This window comes from Bombus pascuorum, chromosome 16 (assembly GCF_905332965.1).
Source record: "Bombus pascuorum chromosome 16, iyBomPasc1.1, whole genome shotgun sequence".
Lineage (NCBI taxonomy): Eukaryota > Metazoa > Arthropoda > Insecta > Hymenoptera > Apidae > Bombus > Bombus pascuorum.
In genome coordinates, this window is record NC_083503.1 from 2,917,346 (window position 1) to 2,944,225 (window position 26,880).

At 37.1% G+C, this 26,880-nt stretch overlaps 2 protein-coding genes and 1 long non-coding RNA gene across 3 annotated transcripts; 1 reads left to right on the top strand and 2 right to left on the bottom strand.

The window, feature by feature from the left end:
• Nucleotides 1–1,543: 1,543 nt before the first annotated feature.
• On the bottom strand, nt 1,544–3,056 carry LOC132915061 (glucose dehydrogenase [FAD, quinone]-like). Its single transcript, XM_060974690.1, has one exon. The coding sequence runs from the start codon at nt 3,053–3,055 to the stop codon at nt 1,568–1,570; it is 1,488 nt and encodes a 495-aa protein (XP_060830673.1). The 5' UTR covers nt 3,056; the 3' UTR covers nt 1,544–1,567.
• Nucleotides 3,057–3,703: 647 nt separating this feature from the next.
• Nucleotides 3,704–4,455, bottom strand: LOC132915062 (uncharacterized). The gene is made up of 2 exons (XR_009659772.1): nt 4,323–4,455; nt 3,704–3,821 (listed from the first exon to the last, which is right to left on the bottom strand). It is a non-coding gene; the product is annotated as an uncharacterized LOC132915062 (long non-coding RNA).
• Nucleotides 4,456–22,481: 18,026 nt separating this feature from the next.
• LOC132915054 (glucose dehydrogenase [FAD, quinone]-like) lies at nt 22,482–25,504 on the top strand. Its single transcript, XM_060974687.1, has 3 exons — nt 22,482–22,685; nt 23,057–23,227; nt 23,636–25,504. Exons 1-3 carry the CDS (start codon nt 22,502–22,504, stop codon nt 25,135–25,137), a joined length of 1,857 nt encoding a protein of 618 aa, XP_060830670.1. The 5' UTR covers nt 22,482–22,501; the 3' UTR covers nt 25,138–25,504.
• Nucleotides 25,505–26,880: the final 1,376 nt, after the last annotated feature.

Sequence of the window (26,880 nt, forward strand, 5' to 3'; positions counted from 1 at the left end):
ATCAACTGTAGTATTGCACTAAAAGCACCCAAACACATTGAACAGGCAGTAACATTGACAGCAATTATACAAGAAACAGCATGGGCAGCTACTAATTATGAACTAAACAACAAGCAAGCAAAAATAATTCCAACAGACAACCTTGACAAAATCAAAGCAAAATGGCAAGAACATAGAACACGTGCAAACAAAAAACATCTAAACAAACTCGCAAAGAAAATAAAAAGTAAAATAAAAGATCATAATAATAACGAATTCTTCAAATTCATAGAGACACTCGCTGCACAAGAAAATGCCAACTACACTCTATGGAAAGCCACGAACAAAATAGATTAGCCAATAAAACTAATCGCAGCAATCAGAAAAACACAGAATACATAGGCCAAAAGCAACGAAGAGCAAGCTGAAGAATTTTCCAACCATCTTTGTAACACAATTACTCCATATAATAGTAACAACAGTAATTGTCGTTCAGACGAAGATGCATAAAATACTAGTACCCCAACTAACAAACATTACACCATACCTAATACAACACCACAAGAAATTAGAATCATAATCGAGAAAAGACAAAACAATAAGGCAGCAGGAATCCTAACCAATGGTAAAATCTTGAAAGACCTTCCTCCAAAAGCAATACGTTTAATCACAATAATATTCAATACAATTTTAAGAATCCATTACTTTCCTAATCTATGGAAGCTAGCACAGATCATAAAGTTACCTAAGCCAGGCAAAGACCCACACCAAACTGCATTTTACAGACCAATATCACTACTTCCTATGGTTTCCAAAATTCTAGAAAAAATAATATATGATCGCCAAAAACCAACAATAAAGAAAGAAGAATTAATGTCAGATCACCAATGTGGATTCAGAAACAAACACGATAGAGCAAATGCACAGGCTTGTCAACGAAATTTGTCAAAGGAATCGCTTCAACTCATGACAAGTCCTAGCATGACAGTCGAAACTGGCAAATATCTGCAGGTGTCTGCAATTTCTTCGAACGACTCGAATGGACATCTTCACCTTTGTCACCATTAAATGCTTCTAATGCGTCTTCGACGTCCTTAAAACTCAATATTCAAGCCAATATGTGCTTTTTCATAGTATTTTTCACGATGCTCCTCGCACGCTTCTCCTGCGTTGTTTTACGCGCGGACCATCCTCCTTGACAACCCTGGCAACCTTCTCCTTCTCAACTAACGACTGCCTGTTAATTCGTCTTTCTCCTTTAAGCATCCCTTTGTCTTTTCTCATAGCTCCGGCACTGTAACATGGTTCCTACAACATGGTTTATGGTTCACCCGATATTTCATAGACAATCCGTCCACGATACTACATTTAAGTTCTGAATTCCAACGGCAATGTAAGAAATGAACCAGAACACATAAAGGTATGTAACAGGTGAAGTCGTACAACTCCTACTTCTTGAAGTGTTTGTTCTTTGATAAGTTCGTAACGTAATATAGAATAGGAATTTATAATTACAAGTGTCTACTGTGTAATAAACAGTAGCAGCCGCTTTAAGTTAATTTACATGAACAGCTACTCACTCTGCGTCCTATTTCATCAACCAATCCGCTTTTATCATATCGGCACTCTTCTCTGCGATCATGACAATCGGGGCATTGGTATTACCACTGATTATGTTTGGCATAATCGAGCCATCTATCACTCGAAGTCCGGTGACTCCGTAAACTCGAAGCCGAGGGTCTACTACAGCTGTTGGATCCGAATTAGGTCCCATCTTGCAAGTACCCACTGGATGAAATAGAGTCGTGGCATAGAATCTGATCGCGCACTCCCAGTATGGATCGGTATACATGGAAATATTCTTGCAGCCAGGATATGGTACCGGTATAAATTTGCTTCCATAACGTTTAAGTGGTGCAGTTTTACTCATCTCGACCACAAACTTAATTCCTTCTACCATCGTCGCCACATCTTCCGGGCTTTCGAAATAGTTGGGATAAATCAACGGATGATCGAAGGGATTGTTGCTTCGAAGCTTGATAACACCTCTACTTTTCGGTCTTATGAGCGTAGGAAGCACGGTCCATGCGTCCCTACCGATGAAATTCCCGTATACAGAATTGTAGAATTCTGTGGTTAGACCGTGAATTATTTTAAAAACTTTGCCGCCGTCGGTGTTCATACCCCATGGCACAAAAACCAATTGCATGTCTGGGAAATCATCCGAGGCATTCGCGTATTTGGTATTGATAAAACCTAGTGCTTCGACTCCTCCTAAGAGTGTTAATGGGCCAGTTCCGGTTAAGGCGTATTCTAGCATATATCGAATATTATACAACTTGCTTTCTACCAACGATATATTTTCATGTAGCAAGAACGTAATGCCTCCCGCAAATATGTGATCTTGAAGATTATAACCCACACTTAAATTCTGAATCACTGGTATCCCATGTTCCGCTAAGTGTTCTTCAGGTCCTATTCCAGACAGCATCAGTAATTGAGGGCTATTGATAGATCCTGCGGAAAGTATCACCTCTTTGTTGGCACGAACGCGCAGCGTCCTTCCGTCTCTAAGGAACTCTACACCGTAAGCCCTCTTTGACGACGGATCTATTAAAATTTTCGTAACATGTGCTTGCATAGCGACGTGTAAATTCTTACGCGCGCTGATCGGCCGCAGGAAGGACTTCGCCGTGGAACACCGGCTCCCATGACTAACGGTCCCCTGAGGAAACATAAAGCCAGTCTGCCGTTCTCCATTAACGTCTCTATTCTCGTAACCCATTTCTTCTGCTGCTTGAAGGAACGCATTGCCCAATGGACCCTGCCATTGTGATTCGTTGATAGTTAGGTAACCCCCCGTCGAATGATACGGAGTCTTGGCGTAGTTCTGATTCTGATTGTCTTCCGATTTTTTGAAATAACTTAGGACGTCTTTGTAGGACCATCCTGGATTGCCTAGTTGTTCCCAGATGTCGTAATCTTTTTTGTTACCACGAACATACATCATGTAGTTTATCGTGCTGCTGCCTCCCATAACTTTACCACGTGGCCACAGGCAACGACCCTCGTTCATCGCTGTAGGCAGAATTTGCGATAAAGTACATGAAAGGCGATGCGAATAATTCGTAATCGATTATTAATGCTGGTTGGTGATTGATCTGAGTTTATATCTCTTTGGGTTTGACGATAAGATCATTCGCCGATTAACGTTTGTGGGTTAACGTTAGAACTACATAAATGTACCTAAATATTCTATATATAGGTCAGTATAATTCAAACAATATTAGTTAAGCTAAATATATCTATACAATTATTTAACTATTTAAGCAAAAATACATGTATACATGTATGTTTCTATTAATGTTAAAAATGAAAAATTTTCCCCACTCATATATACATAAAAGATATAACTTAGAAAACACGAAGCTGGCACCCCGCTGCGGGTAGCCGTCCACATGCTATATTTATTTTATTTTATTTTTTTATTTACCAATGAGATATAACACTTTATCAAATGTCCTACAGGACAAATTGTAAAAACCAAAAATAAAATAAAAAGAAAAAAAACGTATATGTACGTATATATATACGTATTGGGTAATTCTGGTATTAGTATTTATTAGTATCTAGTATTAAGTTATGCATGCGCTAGCATTCCTAGATATTACCTCTACAGTGATTTCTACTGGGTTCCGTCGTGTATTTCCAGTCGATCTCGGTGAGCTGCAGATTAGCAGCAGTAACAGGAATATCATATATAATGCTTCCATCGCCACCTGCTTCCAAGAGAAGTACGTTCCAGTCTTCTATCTCGGACAACCGATTCGCTATAACAATTCCTGTAAACATGTAAATTGGCAGAACATTATAGAACATAAGTAAGAAAACATCAATCTACTTAAATATTAGAAATACTTTTATTTCAAAAATATCATCGACAAAGGAAAAATATTTAATCTATACCACAAAACTAATTTCCTGATAAACCTGGAATATGTTCCCATAATATATAATTTATACGATATTTATGATGTAATACATATTTAAAACGTATTATAAAATAAACTTAAATTACGTTTATATGCAGGAAGGGTGGTTAAAATTTCGTTGTCAATATCTACCACAAAGTACGTCATTAATATACTACATAATAGATGGAGCGACTAAAGAAAGGGTACATTGGATGATCGAGATGTGTATATTGTTAGATTTGTGTGTTACTCTATTATATGGATAATAAAGCGCTCCTTCTCCCGTGCAAACACACAGGTAGTGCTTCTTTCTTATATTTTCAATTCGTTTATGGTGTAATTTTCTATCGATATTATGAAAAAACGTACCTGCAGTACCACCGCCTACGATTATGAAATCGTAAGATGGCATTAGTGATTCGGAAGGAAGATTCTTCGAAGAATAATTAACGAACAAATATATTATGTATAGCGATACGCTTAGTAAAATGGAAACCGTCGATCTGACTTGTACTGGGAATCCTCCTACAATATTGCGGATGACATCCATTTTATACGTCTCCGATCTTCTTTATCGAACTGCAACATTAAGATATAACAGCTTACCAAATATCTTTCATAAACTTCTGCAAGAGGCCACTCGTGGCAATTTCGCGAGTTCTCCCACTGACTATAGCATGCAAAAAACCCTTGTTGCGTAACAACATGTACTGCTATATTTGGCAAGCTGCTAAATTCTCGCGCATAATGTTATTCAGACTAGAAAATTTCTTAGACTTATGAACGTGTAAAGCTACAAATCAGCATAAAAAGAAATGGAATTTTATATATAATAAAACGTGTAGGATATCTCTGCGTGACAAACAATTAGTAATATGCACATTTGGGTGATGTTAGCACGTCTTTAAATTAATATCTATAGGATACATATCATATATAAAAAATATATCAGTTCAAAAAATTGTTCCTATAAAATTGATCCTCTTCCTCTTAGAGAGAAAAATCGTGTCTTTGATAAGTGAAAATGTACTATAACTGGTAAGTAAAGGAAATTGGATCTGGAAACATCTGGAATTAACTACATCTGTAATTAACTACACAGATTAATTCTGAAGCATGAATGTATCGAAGAAATTCGTTGGGCAGCATCCATATGCAACGTATTAAGCATTAAGTAACCTTGAACATAATGTTACGTAAACCTTCACCCGGGCATGCTACATTTTTGACGCCTATTTATTTCGACAGATATATTTATTAATTTATTCATTATAGTTATTTACTGACATCTGGTTATTACATTGATGATTTACTTTTCTCCAACACATAGTAACAGAATAAGTATTCTTTTATAGTAATTATTCCACAAAAGGTACACATCACCGATTTGAATGACATTGAAACAAAGTTTCAAGATGGACATGCTAAGCAATATTTTCGTATACCTATAGACGTCGCTTGGCCTTTGTTTCCAAGCCATTGGCACAAAAATTCAATTACATTTAGGTTATGATTACATGGAATGTAATCCAATGTAATCCTTCCCCGTGGAATAGGCAACCACACTTTCATATAGAATAAATTAAACAGAACTCACTAGTGAGAGAGATAACTATTTTTAATATTATACGAATAAAAAAAGAGAAATCAACGGCTTATGGATTGGGCTGCATTAATAACAGTTCTCACAAAATAATATTTGATAAACTGACTGATTCATGGAATACTGCCCTTAATACCGACCTTCAATTAGTCAAAAGTGTAGCATATATACCTTCATTTATTGAGAAATTGTTTAAAGAGGAAAAACTTATAAAATGAATTATTAAATAAGACACATTAAACATAAATTTCTTTCTATCTTGAAAATTAATGTCGAGTGACCGGTGTATGTAGATGCAGTAAAAAGTTGCCCAGAATGTTTGTTGTGATGAAATGTTTCGGTATGTTGTTATTGTTGTATTCTATTCTCTATTTGGCATGTACACAAATAGAGAATAAGAGTATCGGATATTGGAAAACCTATAACATATACGTGAATGTTATGTCTTACAATGTAGAATATCAGAAAAATCGAAAATTTTGAGTATACGTACGTGGGTTGAACCTTAAACGTAAGAGGGTGCACCGATCAAGCGCAAAGCAAGGAGGCAAATGCTACTTTGCTAACGATCCCTTGAATACTCGTTTCTAATTAACTATTCTGCTTCTATTCATCATTTATCCTATTGTCATCTGTTTTATTCGTAGTTTATATGTAACAAAGAACATATAAATATACATCAAATAAATATATGTGACTCAGTCAAGTGTGTGTTAAGAAATGCGCTGCTCACAAATGTCAGCGAAAAAGTACAAGTATTAATTAAAATAACTTTGCATACTGATTATATTAAAGAAAGTTTTGAATAAATTGTGTTACATTCTGGAACATTCACCGGATGTGTACCATTTAATTTTGTTAAATCTCATTCTGTTGCAGATACTAAGGTGATTTTCAACTCTTTCAAGGTCAATGTATTTTTTTTCTAAATTCTACGTCATAGCCGATAAAAAGCACAATCCAATGATCTGTCATAAGGTGATCCTGAGTTAATCTTGTACCTGAAAATCAGATAAAGTATGGAGTGTAATTGTATCTGCTTTCTGAGTCGGAAATTCCCGTTACGATTATAATAATCGACACCACGAACAGGTCGATCTCCTTATTTGTTTGTTATGTAATAAAACTGTAGTCTACAGTTCTATAATATATATATATATTTACAATTACTTACAACACTTGTCGCGTAGACTGTAGTGATGATGATATCCTGTTATTGATCAGAAGATGATTGCCTTCGTCGTGATGGAAAGTACAGTAGTTGACTACTAGAATGTTGAAAGAATAGAACAGTATTTGACTCGATTTGATATATTGAAGAACAATACTTGACTTGACTGCCCGAAGATTTGAGGACCAGTAGTTGACTTAACTGTCCGAAAATTTATTGAACAGTAATAAACCCGTCTCGTACTATGAAGGAGCAAAGTTCGGTGTGGGGTGTGCCTTTTTGAGGTAAGAACGCGGATTCGTTGTTCTCACTTTTCGGTAGAAAAGTGAGGGTAACGATCTGCGATGCTCATTGGTTATAGCCAATGGTAATAAATAATTTTGAGGAGAAGTTGTCCCCCAGATGTGGGTCGTGAGTGTCTTTCGTGTCCTTGCTACCGTCGTCTTAATTCGTGTCGTGCTACACAAATGTCAGCTAGAAAATACAATTATTAGTTAAAATAACTCTACATGATGATTGTATCATAGAATGTTTTGAATAAATTATGTTACATTTTGAGGGATTCACGGGATGTGTACCATTTAATTTTGTTATATCTCATTCTGTGGCAAATACTTGTACCTGTATAATTGTATCACTTGCTTTTAATGTTTCTGTCTACAGTTTTCTCCACTCACTTTTAATTGTGTTCTCGAGTTCATCAGCGGATATCGTTCGCGTTGTAGCTTCTGTCAATAAAGTAGATACAAATTGACCTTACCGGCGGAGTGTTGTTTCCAAAATACTTTTATGATAATAATTGCTTATGAAAGTAAAAAATGTTCGTCAAAAAGTTTATTTAAATAATTGTTATAGCACCTTAAAGTTTATTTTTTCTGTTTATAAAACACATGTTTTCTTTAAATCCGCCAAAATTTTTAATTTCACACTATTTTCTGCCTTGTTTTTAGTTCATCGAGAAGAAAAATATATAGTAATTTAAGCCTCTTTTGGTTTTTTGTTTCAGTCAAGAATTACGAGGTGGATTTTATAATAATATTTTTTATAATATAATATTTTTAGTTATAATATTCTTTTTCTGAAAAAAAAATTTTTTTGTATTCGTTAAATATATACAAAACCATATTTCAAAATTCAATAACTTCATTTCTTTCTTACCCTTCTAAAAAAATCACAAAAAGACGCTGTTTTGGAACATTCTAATTCAAGACACCCACCTTAAGTAATAGGACGATCGTTTGAGAATTACTGTATATTACTAATCTTTCGAGCTACACAAGTTGGAATTAAAAATAACATAAAGAACTAACATTTCATACTTCGATAAACAATCACAATATACATACGCAATACGCGGTATACGTCGATAAACAAAACACAAGTTTCCTCACAAAAGTTAAAAAACACGAAGACTGCCATGTGATCTCGATGTTAACGTAATCAAATAGCCAATTTAACCTTCAAACTCATTTCAGAATCCAATTGAACGTTTGTGAGCCTAAACTTGTTAAACTTTAATTATCAAAACGATATTTTATAAAGCAAATGCAATTACTACGACAAATTATAAAATATAGTCTGAAATACCGGCCGAGTATCGCATTCGTTTACCCTTAATCGAATCAATGCCGCGTAAATTCCATGAAATCGTTTCAAATCCAAAGTTATGTACAGAGCTGTGAAAGGCAGTAATACGACTGTGCTTTACCCTAAAATTGCATTGCTCAAGTTTCTTCGCGTCGTCATTTGACGTACACCACGTGTCACGTATTAATATCTGCTATTTTAGCAATCTTATTTATTACCATCTTATCTCATTTTTACCAACAGAAAACAGGTAAAAGAAGAAAACTGCTATGACATCCTGAAATTAAAACTGTGTTTACAGGACCCGCCAAATTGACGGATTTCAAACTTCGAAATGAAATACCCCAAAAACCAATTTTAACCATTTTGCATCGTGAATTAATCATTTCATCCAAAGAATTTATACATACAATTATTTTTTCGTAAGCTTCTTAATTTTTTAAATTTGTACGTAGTATATCTATTTCTAAGAAATCCGTCAAATTGACGGGCTGGCTAATTTCATATATGTTTGCACAATCCTTATATGTTTGCTTTATTTGTAAAAGTTTCAGTTATTGTAGACAGTCTCCGCTTATTGTAAGTATTTATAGTAATTCTTTACACATTATTTCTTTAGCAATCATTCTAATAAATCCGTCTTTTGATCAAAAAGATGTATGCTACCTTTAATTTCTCAATGACAAAGTTTTCCGTCTGTAACGTATAATATCAAAACATTATGAGCTCAGAATATGCGGTTCGTTGAAAATAAAGATATTATGAGGTTTAGTGTGAAACAAAAAAAATTGTTTCATTTTAAGAACGAAATGATAGCACACTCTGTTAATATGTTTAGAAACTGTTCAGTAGTTCATGATTTATCAACGAGTAAAGGTTATAGTACAATATTATATAAATTTGTAAGTGTGGCACGCGCGTAAAACAAATATGCCTGGCCTTTCCCGCTCCCCACAGTGCGCCGCGGTGACGCTCCAGTTTTACGTATAGGAATGCGATGTCGGTGGTCAGGAGAGAGACCAAGCCCTCCGACCTTGGCATCGCAGAAATGAGACCGAGGAGAGCGGTTACAGGTGCTCTCATATTCGAGGTCGCGGGCCAGGACGCTAACAGCAAAGCGTCGCGACTGGCCGAAAAGATGGTGGCTGTTCTTCGAGACTTTCCCGCCAAGGTCACCGTACCGCGGAAGATGGCGAAGTTGAGGGTGACCGGGCTGGAGGATTCAATTACCCCGGAGGAGATGGCAGCCGCCGTCGCCGAGGCGGGGGGCTGCCATGCCGCGGAAGTCAGCGTGGGCGTTATACGCGCCGCTCTCCGGGGCCTCGGTTCGGTGTGGCTGCGTTGCCCACTGACAGCGGCAAGGAAAATCGGCGGCAGCAGCGGCGGGGGAAGAGACGCTCCAGGAGGCAAGCTCCACATAGGATGGTCAGCGGCGGGGGAAGAGACGCTCCAGGAGGCAAGCTCCACATAGGATGGTCAGCGGCGGGGGAAGAGACGCTCCAGGAGGCAAGCTCCACATAGGATGGTCAGCGGCGAGAGTCACCCCTCTCCCGGCACGTCAACTCCGGTGCTACAAGTGCCTGGAGACGGGCCACATGCGCCGGGACTGCCCGTCAGCGGTTGACCGGTCGGATCGTTGCTACCGGTGCGGCATGGAAGGGCATCGTGCAAGGGACTGCCTGGCGCGGGTACCTAAATGCCCGGTATGCGCGGACTTTTGACTGCCCGCGTCGCACCGGCTGGGATCTCCAGCGTGTACGCCACCGGCCCGCACGGGGAGGACCGTACAAGAGATAAAGCCCGCTCCTGACGAAGGCGGTGACGCGACGGCGAATAAAGAGACGAAACCGTTGACCGGCCCCACGTAGGCCAGAAGAGACAAAGAGGAGGTCGGTCGTGACGACTGCGAGGAGAACGGTCCGGAGGAGGCCATGGAAACGGAGCCTTTTCCGACGTAAACGGAAGGAGAAGAGGTGCAGTGTAACATCAACCACTCCCGCCGGGCTCAGGACTTAATGCTTCAGAGCCTGGCGGAGAGGAGGATCGGCCTGGCAGTGGTGGCGGAGCCGTATAGCATCCCAGATGCGTCACGAGGCGCTGGGGACCTGCTCGGCTCGGTCGCCATACTCTGGAACAGGATCGCGGGGAACCTCTCCTGCTCAATGATCGAGCAAGGACGGGGCTTTGTGACCGTGAAATGGGGTGACCTAGTGCTGGTCGGCGTCTACGTGTCGCCTAACATCAGCAGGGTGGAATACGCCTCATTCCTGGACGGTCTCGCGGCTTGCGTGAGACGTCTGGGCGCCAATCCGTCGCTGATCCTTGGGGACTTCAACGCTCACTCCACGGCGTGGGGTTCCCGCAGGACCAATGGAAGGGGGAGCTCTGTGCAGGACTGGGCGGCTGTGCTCGACCTCCAGCTTATCAATCGGGGATCGTCCAGCACGTGCGTGGCGTGGCGCGGCGAGTCCATAGTGGACCTCACGTGGGCAAACCCTGCCGCTTCCGGCCGTGTCTCGGGGTGGGAGGTGTTGGCCGAGGAAACACTCTCGGACCACCTCTATATCGGAATAGACGTGACAGTCAGTGGCGCGGGAGGCGACCGTTTGTTCGGGTCGTGCGGGCCCGAAGGCTCATCGGTTAGAGGAAGAAGGAATTTCCCGCGGTGGGCGGCGACCCACCGGGACGAGGATGAAGAAACGGAGGCGGAGGCAGCCCGCCTGAAGCGCGACTTGCAAGCGATCTGCGATTCGTGTATGCCGCGGTCCGGAGCCCCACGCCGCGCTCGGGCGATGTATTGGTGGTCTGAGGAGATCGCTCATCTCCGCGAGGCGTGCATCCGCGCCCGATGCCGTTATACCAGATCCCGGCGTAGGCGACAAGGGGATGAAGCCATGGTGGCTTATTTGTACGACGCCTACCGCGAAGCGCGGAGGCCTCTGCAACGAGTCATCAAGGAGGCGAAGAGACGAGCCTGGGATGAGCATCTGGCCACCCTCGATTCCAATCCCTGGGGACGCCCGTACAGACTAGTGCTGAACAAGCTCCGTCCTTGGGCGCCCCCCACGACGGAGAACATGGACATATCGAGAAGATCGGAGCGCGGTAGTCCCCGGGTCCCGACGGGGTTCCGGCCCGTGTGTGGAACGTGGTCGCCGGAGTCTTGGCCCCAAGGCTGAGAACTCTGTTTGACAGATGCCTGTCACGGTGTAGTGGTGTCTCACAAGGTTCGGTACTGGGCCCGTTGCTGTGGGACATCGCGTATGACACGGTACTTCGGGCACCGATGCCCCCGGACTCGGTGCTGACGTGTTACGCCGACGACACGTTGGTGCTGGTATGGGGATCGACATGGGGCAGGACCGTCCGTCTGACGGAATTGGCGATCGCCTGCGCGGTCGCCGCGATCAAAGGGTTGGGGCTGGAGGTATCCCCCGAGAAGTCTGAGGCGGTGTGGTTTTGCCGAAAGGCCATGGTAGATCGAAATAAATCGAGACGCCTTATTCCAGACAAGATAACCAACATCGTCCGATCACTAAGAGCTATACCTCTTTCGTTAAAGTTTCCATGCCTGTATGTACGACCATGATCAACATTGGCGCTTACGCTATCATGAACGTAGTTCACATTCCATCACATAAGTTCCATATTCACATGTGCTATTTTGATTGAATTTTGATTGATAATTCCTATGTTTGCTAAGTAGGCTGCTAGGTTGTGTTGGTTCGTGTCATACTTTGTTCCAAGCGGGAACTTGCTGGATATCTTCACTGATGAGTTCACTAGCAGATCCTGGACGAAACACTCTTTTTCGTCTTAATTCCTCCACATCTTTTCTTCTCTCACTCCTATTTCAAAATCTCACAAGAATTCTAACTGAATTATTACTAATTATTCTAACTAAGAATATTAGCTGAATGACAAATCATAGATGCTGGGGACAAGTACGTGAACTGCTATTGTGTAAACGACTTGATTGTATGAACCAACTTGTCCCCCAACAGATTCATATAAACGAAGTTCTATTGTATTGCAAAATTACTTATTATGTACAAAAAAAAAACATTTCATATAAAATTCTAATGTATTATGTGTCTTTAAATGTTGGTGATCAGTTTTGGAGTTTCTGATCTCGCACGGGGTAATATAAACACGACCACACCTCCAGAAACAGTACAGCGTGACAATTTCTCCTCATAGGTCAAAATACACGCATTTTTGCACGTGCCCTGAGTGGCATGATGATTAGGCGGAGACCAGTGAGCGCACTATCACCGTCCAGGAATGTGTTCCGTCCTCGACTTGACCGTCCAGGAATGTGCAAATTCGACAGTTACAAGTATCGCAACGTTGTTGCGAGACGAGTCTGGTAGATTTTAAAAAGGTAAAGGTTAAATTTTCCGGTGCGTCCAGCAGGTAAGTAGATAGGAGAGCAATTAAGGAGGGAAGTGTCGGTAAATTAACTAAGTCGTGACCGTCGGTAACGCGAATTCACAAGTTTTTTGTTACGAGTTGCACACGTTTTGAGTAAGTCGCGCGTGTATGGCAAATACCTGTAAAAAGTAGGAAGATAATAGGCCGGAATTCGTGGGATAGTGTGATCCTAATATCAAAACAGTGTAAGACTTCTTTTTCAATTTAATTTATTAATCTGTATTCCTCTATGTACAAGACTGCGCCTGCTAAATAATCCTTCCTATGATACAAGATAGAAGTCCATTTACTAGTAAAATTGCATTTCACCATCAAACTCACGCAATACATTGCAATCAATTTTTTTAACCATAATAGATTAAAAAAAGAGAGACAAAACGAAAGAACAATGCAGATTATTATTTACAAAAATAATTGATCAATTATCGATCGATTAATTATTGGACAATTCATCTCCGCATTTTTACAAAGGGAAAGAAATACAAATTCAAGATAATCATTCTTTCTTTGTACTGCTTTCAATCAATATAATGAACATAACCTGTGAATTAGGCAATAGTCAATTCATTATTAATTATGTACAAGTAATTATTATTGAATAAAGAATTAATGAAGGAATACAAAAATTTTTCGTGGTTATTTCATAATGACAACCCATCAATCAATCGACGAATACGGAATGACTAATTAATTAATCATCGGTACTAATTGTAAGGTCTTTTTGTTAAAGACCGACAGTAGTGACACAATTAACTAATTAATCTTAAATATAATTGATCAATTAACGATAAAATTTCTTAAGCTAATTAAACGAAATTGATACTATTTAAAGCACCTGAAAAATTCTGCTCTTAAAAATTGTGCTCCACTTAGAAAATTCACTGCGACTTTTACTCTTTTTTTTTAACAGTAATTAGTGTGATCATATTTACTTGTCGCAATCTGAATCATTATGTTATAAATTAATTTTGTTTTATCATGTTATCATATATGAAGTCATTTATATCCTTTTACGTGCATTATTGGCCTTGCATTTTTTTGGTAACTGTCTCGTTTTTTCTCTTTTTTTGGACACTTTGGCATAAAAGATAAATAAATATATCAAAGTGACGCGGCTGAAACGAATCAATTTTGATTCAAATAATCTTAAAAATGAAGAATATTACTCTAACTAAAAAAAAAAAAAAGAAAAAATAATGCACAACATTAAAAAAGATTTTACATAAAAAATATGTTTCGACTATTTCAATGGTAACAAGAAATGTCATTACTGATAAAAATTGCATTGAGTAATGTAACATTTCGTATTACATGATTGCAACGTTCTAAGTCACTTTAAGTATTAGCTACAATATGCTATTATTCTCTATACAATGTAAATTAATTCACATAATACACCTCCCTAATACCCATTTGGTTTTCATATATGTGTAAATTAATAATTTCAAATTACTTTTTTCGCACGCGCCTCTACATTGATATTCACATAATAATGGATACCAAAAATAATCATTTACAAGTTTTTGGTTTGTTCTTCGATTAAGTAACATTTTTCTTTTCCACATATGAATTAGTTATGTACAACAAATCATTTAAGAACTAATCTAATCAACGTAAAATAGCTGCTGTGTAAAATTAAGATATGGAGGTTCTCAATTATTTTCGTAATTACAATATGTCGGAGCGTTGATAAAATGATCATTTAAAAGCTTTAAATTAAATATTTACATAATCGAGTATAATACTGTAATTTTAGGAATACGTTACATCGTTTTTCATGTAATAGCTTTCCATGCAAATATTTAAAAATATTGAGTTATAAATTTATAATTTAAACAAATAATATTTCAAATATTTCTCAATATTCACGCAGAAGAAGGATTTAGTATCAAAAGTGAAACTTAAAAAGAAAAGCGAAAAAAATAGCTAATGTAGGAATGTTAAGTTAATTTAAATAGTACTGGCCAGCAATGTGATACTTCACAATATTTCACAGAAATTGTAAATAAAGATATTGTCAATTAGTGTCCAACAATAACATTACAGTGAGTACAAAAGAAGAATAATATTAAGTAATATCAGATTCTCAAGCTTGATACTAAATATGTATCTTTATAGTGTAAACGCACGTATTATTCTGTTCTTTATAAAATACTATTATAAAATAAAAGCATATTCAATTTACTTCTAATTTTAACCCTTTGCACTCAAGAGGCGATTTTCGGTTCGCCATGGAGTTTCGTGTGGCAACTCGAGTGACGAGTGAGAGACGACAGTTCCTGTTTATGCTAGATTTCGACATATCCAATTAATGAGATCGCAGTATTAGTTCATAAATAGGTTCGTTAGCTCTTTATATTCTTTGTTAGAAAGTGTAAAGAATTACACTTTAAAATGGAGATAAAATATTTAATCCCAAATTCCTCCGAAACTATGATTCTATAAACGTCTCCGACGTTAATTCGAATTCGACGACCATGGCAAAAATATTATAGTTTAGAAGTCCTAAAAAATGGTTTTCAGAAGTGAAATTAGCTCAAATGAAGACGAACTTCATTTTGAGCTATTGAGAAATGAGATCAATTTTATTCAAGAATGCACCTTAGTGAATACTTCATAAATTACGATACAAAGACATACAGAAATTAATATTACAAAATCATATTTTCAAAGATGTAAATATGCATAAATTATTAGAATATAATGTTTTTGTACATCAATTAGTGTATAAAATCATTTTACACTAGCATAAGATACGTGTCACATATGCGCTAAATCATCTCGAATTGCTACTTCGCCTGACTAAAAAAGTTCTCGAGTGCAAAGGATTAATATTAGAACGCATAACTAATGGTACATAAGCTTGTGTATGATATTTAACTTGGTTTCTTTTTCTCTTCTTTTTTTTTTTTTTTTTTTTTTTTTTTTTTTTTTTTTTTTGGTACATTAAAAATTAAATTTTGTATTCTCTTTAGCTACATCGTGAAATGTCTGTGAATAAAATAAAGATTTTTATCGACATTATTTGATAAAACAACTGTGATATAGATGAAATGAAGTAAATTGTTCATTTTATCACTGCTCCGACAATCGTATATTACGTTCTGTTAAAAACTTATCTGGCTGTTCCTTTATAATTTAGTCAATACTCAATAAACAATGGTTTCAAAGTAATCCACCCTTTCGTCCAAACAGCAGCGAGCTAATACTTCCCAAAGCGGATTGCGCAGGAGATTCTTTTGCAGTCGAAACAGGGACTGCAGCAGATGTAACCTGTCCGAGATCAGATCTCATGGCCCTAGCACAAGTTCTTTTTTGTCTAGATTCCCTGTTTGATGTAAACTCGTCTTGTTTTTTGTCAATTATATTTCGTTTTGTCGTCGAGGAATCACTAGCAGTGGAAGAAGGTGAAAGTTTCTCTTGGTTTCCACGCATGGAGTTTCTCAGGAAAGTTAACTGAGCCATAGGGCTTGCAGTAGCATGCCTGGTGTATAAAGAACCTTGTAACACTAATGGGGAGAAAGATGAACCATATGTTGAAGCCATTGTTGTGTCAATGCCTATTCTTTCAAGTTTCTCAACTAAACGGATACTGGTAAGAGCTTTTTTATCTGATCTGGATAATTCGTGTCGTTTCCTCTTTGCCTGTTGGAAAATACAAGAAATATTAAAATAAATCAAAGTCATAAAATAATATATGATAAAGATAGAACAATAAATATAGAGAATAAAATATGTTTGGTATAAAGAAATAGTAACAATTTCCCATTCTAATACCTTATTTTTTTAAGGTTAAATACTTCTAAAACTATCTGATTAAGAAATAAGTAATTTTTGAGTGTTAAATTAATTCATCTTAGATGTTATAGAAACAATTCTCTTAAACATTTCTAATTTCTTCTTTCAATATTTAATCATTCATTAAATTTAAAATAAATTAATAATGTCCTTTCTAATGTAAATTCCTTTTATTTTCAGGAAACCATCCACTATAATAATTTGTTACACTTTTGTATTTAAATACCTAATTTTTAATTAGCAAGTGATTGTTAACGATCAATTAAAGATCTGAATTTGAATTATAAATAAGAGAACTATCATTTATATATTGATAAACAGAATATGCCTTCTATTCTTAATAACAAAACAGTAATATTATTTCTAATAATATAATCGAACTAATAATTCCTCATTGTTATGACAATTGTTCATCAATATGTGGAGGAAAATTTATTTAATTAAATATCGAGAAAATTCTATTGACACTCCACGCTTTTCAATATTCACATGAATATGTGAAATGATGTCATGATTAAGATCAGAATTCTTTAACTAATCGGAATTACTTATTAATGTTTACATGCAACATGTATAAAGATGAGATTTATTAGGTTGTAATGGTGTTACGCATGATTTGATGAAATTTTTATTCAAGAAACGTTACTACTTATTAAAATTACCCAGTATTTTCTTCTTGCTTCATTATTTTATCAAATTTTAATAAATACATCGCTCATGTTTAAGGGAAATTTTCACTATTTAAACTCATTTAAAAGATACATATTGAATATTGGATGTTTTACAATTCTTATCAAAATTAGAAAATGTCAATTAGATGTATTTTATAAAATTACTATTTTTTATGCATTTTATAGAAATAAATGTTGTGTGTAATGCGAGGTGCCAGTACAACATACCCGAACTACATACCCGAAAAATGGTTTTCAGAAGTGAAATTAGCTCAAATGAAGATGAACTTCTCTGTTTTACTCAATATCCGAATATACTTACATATGTATACGTATTAATGCCGGTTACTGTATTCTACTTTTATTTTGTCTACGAGAAACATCCACTGCGCAAATTTATCCAACCGCATGAAGTAACTTTTTCATACTTATGTCAATTTGAACATTGATCATATTATCGATACCTGACCTACTCAGGGTCTAATTTTCGTACACTAGTTGGCATATCGAAATTCTCCGCCAATATTAAAATTATTAAGCGAGAAGATCTCCAGGTAAGGGTGCCAGTATGTCCGAGCTAATCTTAAGAACTATTCAGCCGGTTTCATTAATTCTTTCACCGTTGGAAAGATCGTCTTAGCCAAATAGAGGTAGGCTATATTTTATTGCGTTTGTTCCTCAGTGTGCAAGGAAGCGAACAATGATCATTAATACACAAATCGGACTAATGCTACTAGGACAATCGACAAGCATTGCAGTCATGATGAAAATTGTTCCATTCCTCCACCATGGTGGTGAAGAGCTACACGGCAGATAACTGGAGTGAGAGCAATGCGATAATTGGCCTAACGATGAAATCTGACATATACGTAGCTTACGTGTTGATTTACAAGTTATTTATCGTGGATAATATAACTGTTTGAAGGGATGCATGAGGTTACGGGTGAGTTTACAGGTGACAAGCGATCCAGTGTCGCATTGTCACAAAACACAGATTTTGTTTAATGGATCCGATCATCAAATGGTAAAGAGATTAGTGCCCTTTTGGTAAACGGACTGTGAAAGACAGCACGACACTTACTCCAGATAGTTGGAAGCGAAAAGCATCAACAAAATTGCACTTTTAACATCTACAGAAAAATGTTGCTTATAACGTTGTGCTTTATCACTAGAATCTGAGAAGACGTTCCATTTCTACAATTTTTCATCAAAAATACATAGAGAATGATAAATGTAATATAGTATGTATAAAATGGGCTCACGTACGACATATGATACATACAATTACTATGTATCATAAATGCAATTACGACATACAACTTCGATATTATTATAAAAGTGTATATAGTGTTAATTATCTGCAATTTCGTTACGTAATTATGTACCGTATAGATTATTTTATCTATAATTGTTTCGTTGCATAATAAGCATATTTACTTTATTTCTAGCTTCGTAAATTCTTTATCCCGAAATACTTCTTTCTCGTGAACAAAGGATGTTGTCAGAATTATAGAGGCTGAAGTAAAACGCGAGAATCACTTACGAAAAAACAATGCGAGAGAACAATCAGAAAAGTAAATCGAGCGTTCGAACACTCGCTTATTCTTGCATGAAAAGATATAGAATAAGTTTCCTTCCGAATACTTCTTTGTCAATAGGAGGACGCCTACAACATAAAATGAAGTAGAACCTAGAATATAATATATCAGATGCTTTGTATCTTTTGATATGTACACTTTGAAGACATAGATGTAAACCGAATGCACATAGAAGATAGAAAATAGAAATCGTGGAAGATTTAACTGCAGCATAGCGTAAACATTTCGAGTGTCATGAGCTGTTTCTGCATTACGATATTATCGTACGCGTGCATTGCGTCGTGTGGCATATTTATTCACTGTGATTTAAATTTCTTTTATCAGTAAATCTCTTTGATGAAATCGCACCTTTCGTACACTGCTGAGTTCTCTATAATTCGCCCTGCTTCATTTTTGAACTGCTGTAGTATATGTTTCTTGCACGCGTATCCATTCAACAGAAACGAGGATATCACCCCGCAGAAAAGTATAGGTGTGCGAGTTCTGCCAGAGCATTATTCCGACACTCTTAGGAAAAACATGAAGAGGTAAATGGCAAAAACTATGAATAGCAACACTAGAAGTAACTGATACAATTACACTCGATGCTTTGTCTGATTTGCGGTATAGCATGAACACGAAGTTATTTAATTACGGATCATTGAATTGTGCTTCTTATTGGCAAGAATGTGCGACATACATGAAAGATATAAAATAATTCGTTTAAAATATTCTTTAATACAACAATTACGTATGGAGTCATTTCAAATAACAGTTGTTATTTTATCGTCCACATTTGTTTGTTCGTCCAGTCGCGGGGAGACGAGTCTCCGTTAGGAGCGTCAACGGGAGTCGTAAATTCCCGTTACGATCTGATGATCGACACCACGAGCAGGGCGATCCCCTGATTTCAGTTACGACAATAGGGGTGGTTTATTGAAATAACTGTAGTCTCCAGTTATATGTTTTTATTTATTTCGCCACTTTTCACAACACTTGGAACGTATATATAAATATGTTATAATGGATATCGGTTAACGTGATGAATCCCGATATCGTGTGAAACTATTAGACTAGCTTGCCGAATGAATGCAAGAACCGTCCGACGTATGTTGACGCGAAGAATCGAATGTCTCGTTCGCGTGAATTGAAGTTACTACTTAGTGCCTCGATGGCTAGAATTATACTTGAATGACTTGCCGAATGTTAGATTGCGACTTTGCGATACTTCTCAATGAGTTCGTTGGACCGAGCGATCGTGGTAGACGTGTTGATTGACTTGACGACGGAGATGAACTGACTTGATCGTGACGATGCTGTGTCGGAGGTGAGCTAAGGAAGGGTGTGTCTAACGCACGGAGTCATCCGATTTGTTGATGACAGTTTTTGGTTGGAGAAGTGAGGGCAATAGAAATTGTTTCTATTGGTTAGTAAGACTATCGATGGACTAGGAAGGGTATTAGCCACCCTCGATGGAAAGTTGGGAGTAGGAGGCATCGCACGTGTGAACACTTAGCGTTCACGTGTTTTCCAGATGCTAACCAGAAACCTTGGAAAACGCTTTCGCGGAAAAGTCCTTGTTTGCAATGAAAGACTTTCGCCAGATTTTTCTGTGATTTATAGTCGGGCTGCGAGTATTTTCAAGAGTACGCGATAAGGATGTACGGACATCTGGCTGCCATCCGTCCGCGATGTGAGGTCCGGCCCAGGTAGAGAGTCGGGCGACGTAACAACATTTATGAGCAATACATATCTTAGCATTCACTTGACTGACTTTTTATCGTAAGAAATATTCTCAAGACATGTATAAACTACATAAGAATCACGTATATATTTGCTTGATGTATATTTATATGTTCTTCGTTGCATCTAGGCTATGTTGCAGAATAACTAGTCTAGATTGAGTATTCAAGAGATCGCTAGCAAAAAAGTGATGTTGGAGTCTCTGCTTTTTATTACGCCAGCCTGTATATTTGTGGTGATAGTAGGCTACTCGTAGTGTGTAGGGTGAGACACGTTCTGCTGCGGGTGTAGATTTCGCTGCTGGGGTATTACTGTATTTTTCATCTCATTTTTGATGCCGCGGAAGAAAAATCGGTCTGTGATCGCCGGGATTTGAATCCTGGTTCCGAACGTGACCTAAGGCTCTATCCTCTGCGCTGCCGACACCAGTTAGTGTTGTGTGGTGGTATTTCTACTGTCGAGTGCTGTCACAGAATCATTCGTCTCCTTACTTTGCATTTGATCGGTGCACTTACATATAGCACTACAGTTATCGTTCAATCCACGTACGTATTCTAAAACCTTCTGTATTTTCGCTAATATTTGATTCTTTCGTTATTTCTGATCTTCTACATCTTAAGTATCACATTCATTCAATGTCCATGTCACTCATATTTCAAATAAATTTTCAGGAAAGGCTACATGTCATCAATTTGCATGATACCGAGGTATTTCATCACAATTCACATTCCGGACCACTTCGTCGTATGTCTATGTATCACGATCACTTGACATTAGTTTTCAAGTTAAAAAGAAATTTATGTTTCGTACGTATTATTCAGCAATTCGTTTTACAAATGTTTCTTCTGTAAGCAATTTTTCAGTAGCGGTAGAGTTATTCGTTACATTATTGACCAATTGAAGATCGGTTGAAAGATACAACAGTCCATATGTCAATCCATTTTTTGAGCATTATTTTACGCCAATGGTTATAGATTCAGCCGGACCTGTAACCCATTCTTTGTGTTTGAAAATAATTAAAAAATGCTATCTCTGAACTAGTGAGTTAAGCTTTGTTCGAAAGATTTGGCCACCTGCCCTAGAACTTATTAGAATCGTAATGAAAATTTAATCGAAGTATTCTGTTAATAAGACTAAAACTAAGATCGAGTGGCGTCTATAGGTATAGGAGAAAGAACAATCAAAGACCCAAAACCGTCCGACGGAGCAAATGAAGAATTAGTATATAAGTAAAACATGATCGGTTGGACATTTCTGTATCATTATATTAATATTTACTGAATATTTAACATGCTCCATATCGAAGCTGTTTAACGAAACTTTCTTTGAGTGTACTATGTACCCATTAATCGTAAAAAGCAACTGATTTCAGATGTGTACTGATTTAATGGTCGTATCTCGCACGTTAAAGTACGTTTTTCCCTGACGACGTCATGATCTTTTTGTGGAAGAGATATAGTAACAGCAACATAATTTATAGCTCTAATATTGAGAATCATATGATACTTGTAGCTGTCGATTTGTATGCAAATTTTTATTCAAATTAGACTGTGTAAGGAAAATTGTACTATGGTTGAAGGGTACAGATTCCCATTTTGATCTTTTGTAAGCAGAAATTAAATTAGCTTCGCTCCTTAAACATACATGCTTTTAATAACAATGCTCTGTCAAGAACAAATTTACAAAAACAAATATTTATTTAATTATCTTATTTATTAGAGACGAAATATGAAGTGGATAAAAACGTCATACATTTACAAATTGAGTACTGGTTTGAAAATTGTCTCGAAATTCTTTTCCTATGTATGCACATTAATTGAAAGAGGCATTATACAAGAGAGGAGCATCCAAATGTATTTATTACTGATTGCCTGTTATTTCGTCTTATCATGCGAATAAAGATTATTAGAAAGGTATCAAGTCTTATTATTACAGGTTGATAAGGGATACCGGAGAAGCAAAAAATGGATGTCGTAAAGAATATTCTCGGAGGATTGCAATCAGAAACGATCGCATCGGTGCTTTCGGCGCTCTTAAGCGTGTCGTTATATGCCATGTACTTGATTGTTAATTACTCCGCGACGAATATTCCATCTAAATTATTATTGCCGTCTTACGATTTCATAGTTGTAGGTGGTGGTTCTGCGGGTATGTTTTTTTGATGCTATCGACACAAATTCCATGACAAACCTAATAAAAATGTGACAGAGACAAACATAACTGTGTGCTTCCGTGGAAAAAGGAATGATTCTATTTGTTATGTAGTATGTTAATGACGTTGTGCGTTCTTGTGCAAATTGGCGTCCAAATTTTAACTTCCTATTGCCTACATATAAACGAATTTCAGATATATTTTGTAAACATATTTTAGGTTTTTCATGAAATCCGATTTGTAGTATCAATAAATTTTGAATTTGAACTACCAACTTTAGATATAAAAATATTTCAAACATTTAAATTAATTAACTTTTTCTTATTACGTATGTTCTATAATACTCTACCAATTTACGTGATTACAGGAGCTGTCTTGGCGAGTCGTTTGTCCGAGATAGAGGATTGGAATGTACTTCTCTTGGAAGCAGGTGGAGATGGAAGCATTATATATGATATTCCTCTTCTTGCCGCCACTCTGCAGCTCACCGAGATTGATTGGAAATACAAGACGGAACCCAATGAAAATTATTGTAGAGGTATTTAATATCTAAAAACACTAGCGCATACATCATTTTACATCCTATGAAATATGAATACCAGAGTTACCCAATAAGTCTGTATGAGGAAATTTTCTTTTTCAACATTAATAGAAACATACATGTATCTTTAGCAAAATTAATACAGATTTTTTCTTAAATAGTTAAATAATTGTGTAGATATATTTAGCTTAACTAATATTGTTTGAATTATACTGACCTATATATAGAATATTTAGGTACATTTATGTAATCCTAACGTTAACCCACAAACGTTAATCTGCTAATGATCTTATCGTCAAACACAAAGAGATACAAACTCAGATCAATTCAGCAACCAGAATTAATAATCGATTACGAATTATTCGCATCGCCTTTCATGTACTTTATCGCAAATTCTGCCTACAGCGATGGAGGAGGGTCGTTGCCTGTGGCCACGTGGCAAAGTTATCGGAGGCAGCAGCACGATAAACTACATGCTATATGTTCGTGGTAACAAAAAAGATTACGACATCTGGGAACAACTAGGCAATCCAGGATGGTCCTACAAGGACGTCCTAAGTTATTTCAAGAAATCAGAAGACAATCAGAATCAGAACTACGCCAAGACTCCGTATCACTCGAGAGGGGGTTATCTAACTGTCGAAGAATCACGATGGCACACACCACTGGCCGATGCGTTCCTTGATGCAGGACGAGAAATGGGTTACGAGAATAGAGACATTAATGGACAACGGCAGACTGGCTTTGTGTTTCCTCAGGGGACCGTTAGGCATGGGAGCCGGTGTTCCACGGCGAAGGCCTTCCTGCGGCCGGCCAGCGCGCGTAAGAATTTACACGTCGCTATGCAAGCACATGTTACGAAAATTTTAATAGATCCGCTGTCAAAGAGGGCTTACGGTGTAGAGTTCCTTAGAGACGGAAGGACGCTGCGCGTTCGTGCCAACAAAGAGGTGATAGTTTCCGCAGGATCTATCAATAGCCCTCAATTACTGATGCTGTCCGGAATAGGACCTGAAGAACACTTAGCGGAACACGGTATACCTGTGATTCAGAATTTAAGTGTGGGTCGTAATCTTCAAGACCATGCAATTATTACAGGCATTACGTTTTTGGTGAATAAACCAGTATCGTTGGTAGAGAGCAGGTTGTATAATATTCGATATGTGCTAGAATACGCCATATTCGGAGCCGGTCCTTTCACCGAGCTAGGAGGTGTCGAAGGACTAGCTTTTATCAATACGAAATACGCGAATGCCTCCGACGATTTTCCAGACATGGAACTGCATTTGGTGGCATTGAGTCAGAACACCGACAGCGGCAGAATTTTAAAAAAGATTTGCGGTCTGAATAGAGAATACTACAATGCTGTATATGGGGAGTTTCTTAATAAGGACGCATGGTCCGCGATTCCCACGCTTTTGAGACCGAAAAGTAGAGGGGTTATCAAGCTTCGAAGCAGCAATCCCTTCCATCGTCCGTTGATTTATCCCAACTACTTCGAAAACCCGGAAGATATGGCGACGATGGTAGAAGGAATTAAGCTTGTGGTCGAGATGAGTAAAACTGCACCACTTAGACGTTATGGTAGCAAATTATTACCGGTACAATATCCTGGCTGCGAAAATATTCCTATTTATACCGATCCATACTGGGAGTGCATAATCAGATTCCTTGCCACGACTATATATCATCCAGTGGGTACTTGCAAGATGGGGCCTAATTCGGATCCAACAGCTGTTGTAGACCCTCGGCTTCGAGTTTACGGAGTCACCGGACTTCGAGTCATAGACGCCTCGATTATGCCAAACATAGTCAGTGGTAATACCAATGCCCCTACTATCATGATCGCAGAGAAGGGTGCGGATATGATAAAAGCGGAATGGTTCAGGAAACCGAGTTTTCAATGAATAATGTTTTTGTAATATTTTAAATAAATGTGCAGTTTTTGCAAATTAATTTACGTCAACTGCTATTGTTTATTACATAATAGGAACGTATAATTATGAACTCGAAATATATTTTCGTTTTGTATCGCGAATAGCGAAATTCGAGTAAGAATATAGTCATGCTTAATCAAATGAATACCTGGTAAATTAAGTTTTAACAAGTAGAAATTAGTCCTGTAGAATTCTGTTTGTCCAAACTTATCGAGGAACAAATAGTTAATAAAGTAGCGGTTCATATTACATTTCTTCGATGTTGATATATTGCATTGCAATTGAAACGTATAGTGTGAGAAAAGCATAGCGTCGATGAAGAAAAATTGTTACAGACGTTCAGTACTATATTTTGTAATTTCTTTCCTTCATTATCAGGATATAGTTTATACATACTTGATATGATATATTTGATAGAATGCAGTCAACTTTTTGAATAGCACAACAATGTGAATTTATAATATCTGTATGTATGTTTATTATATTGATACAAACAACGAATACCGAATGTCTACTTTTATAAATAATAAATTACAGGATGTCTTAGAATAAAATGTGATATGTACAAGAATCGAATTATTATTTACTATAATTCTCTTACATACATTAAACCTATGGCTGATGGACGCAAAATGCTGATCCCAGAGATTGTTGGTTCTTTTTGACACCTGCATACCGACAGTTGGTCCATAGATGTTACAAAATTTCGGCAATTAGAAATTGACTGGTCGAAAATGAAAAATGAGGCAATTACATTGAAAATTTTGTTCATCAATTATTAGGGCATGTACACACTGTTGTTAATCATATCCCTGCAACCGGCAACCACTTTATCATTGCTGTATTTGAGCCAATACGCACTTGATTTCGGCGAACAACGAAACCCATTGAATCAAACGGAAATGTTGACAGAATAGGTAATTTTCTTACAGATCAGATATGATTTAAAATTTATATTAGTTGCACGTTAGTCAACGAGATTGACATTTCTTTAGGACAAGTGTAGAGTTACGTAAGTACAGCTTCGCGCGATATTACTGCGACCATATGTCTGTCTTCGTTGTTCTCAATTGGGAAAACAGAGAAAAACGATCGCAGCGATATCGCGCGGACAAAGGTTGCTCGTATACAACGAGCTCAACATAACAGAAAATTAATTATGCAAAGAAGAAACAGAGATTATGCAAACGATTGTAGAATTACATACAGTAAAATAAACAGAGTGTCTAAAGGTAGTTAATAAATAACATGAGTAAGTTAGTTTATTGCAAAAATTGTTGACATTTACAACTAAACGATGAAGGCAGTGATATTGACCATAATATATGCGATGATTTTTAGGTTAGTTAATAATAACTTTACTACAAAAAGAACACTGAAAACTGTAATAGATTAACAAATTTTTGCTATAGCATATATGTATACGTATATTTATTTTTATATTAAATTATTTATTTGTAGATATCATGGTATAAAAATTAATATTTTATTAACAAATTTTAGCGTTGGTTGGAAAGTAATGTAACGCTACTTGATCCTGCTTAGTCAATTCAGGTTTCTACTTATTCCTATTTTTCGTTTTAATTTCATCTACTAATGAAAAAATCAATTTTGAAACGTTTACATATTTTATTTTTTTCACTGCAGTCTTCAAGATGGCTAAGATAAATTTGAAACATTCTGAAATACTGAAATACATTTGCAACATCTTGT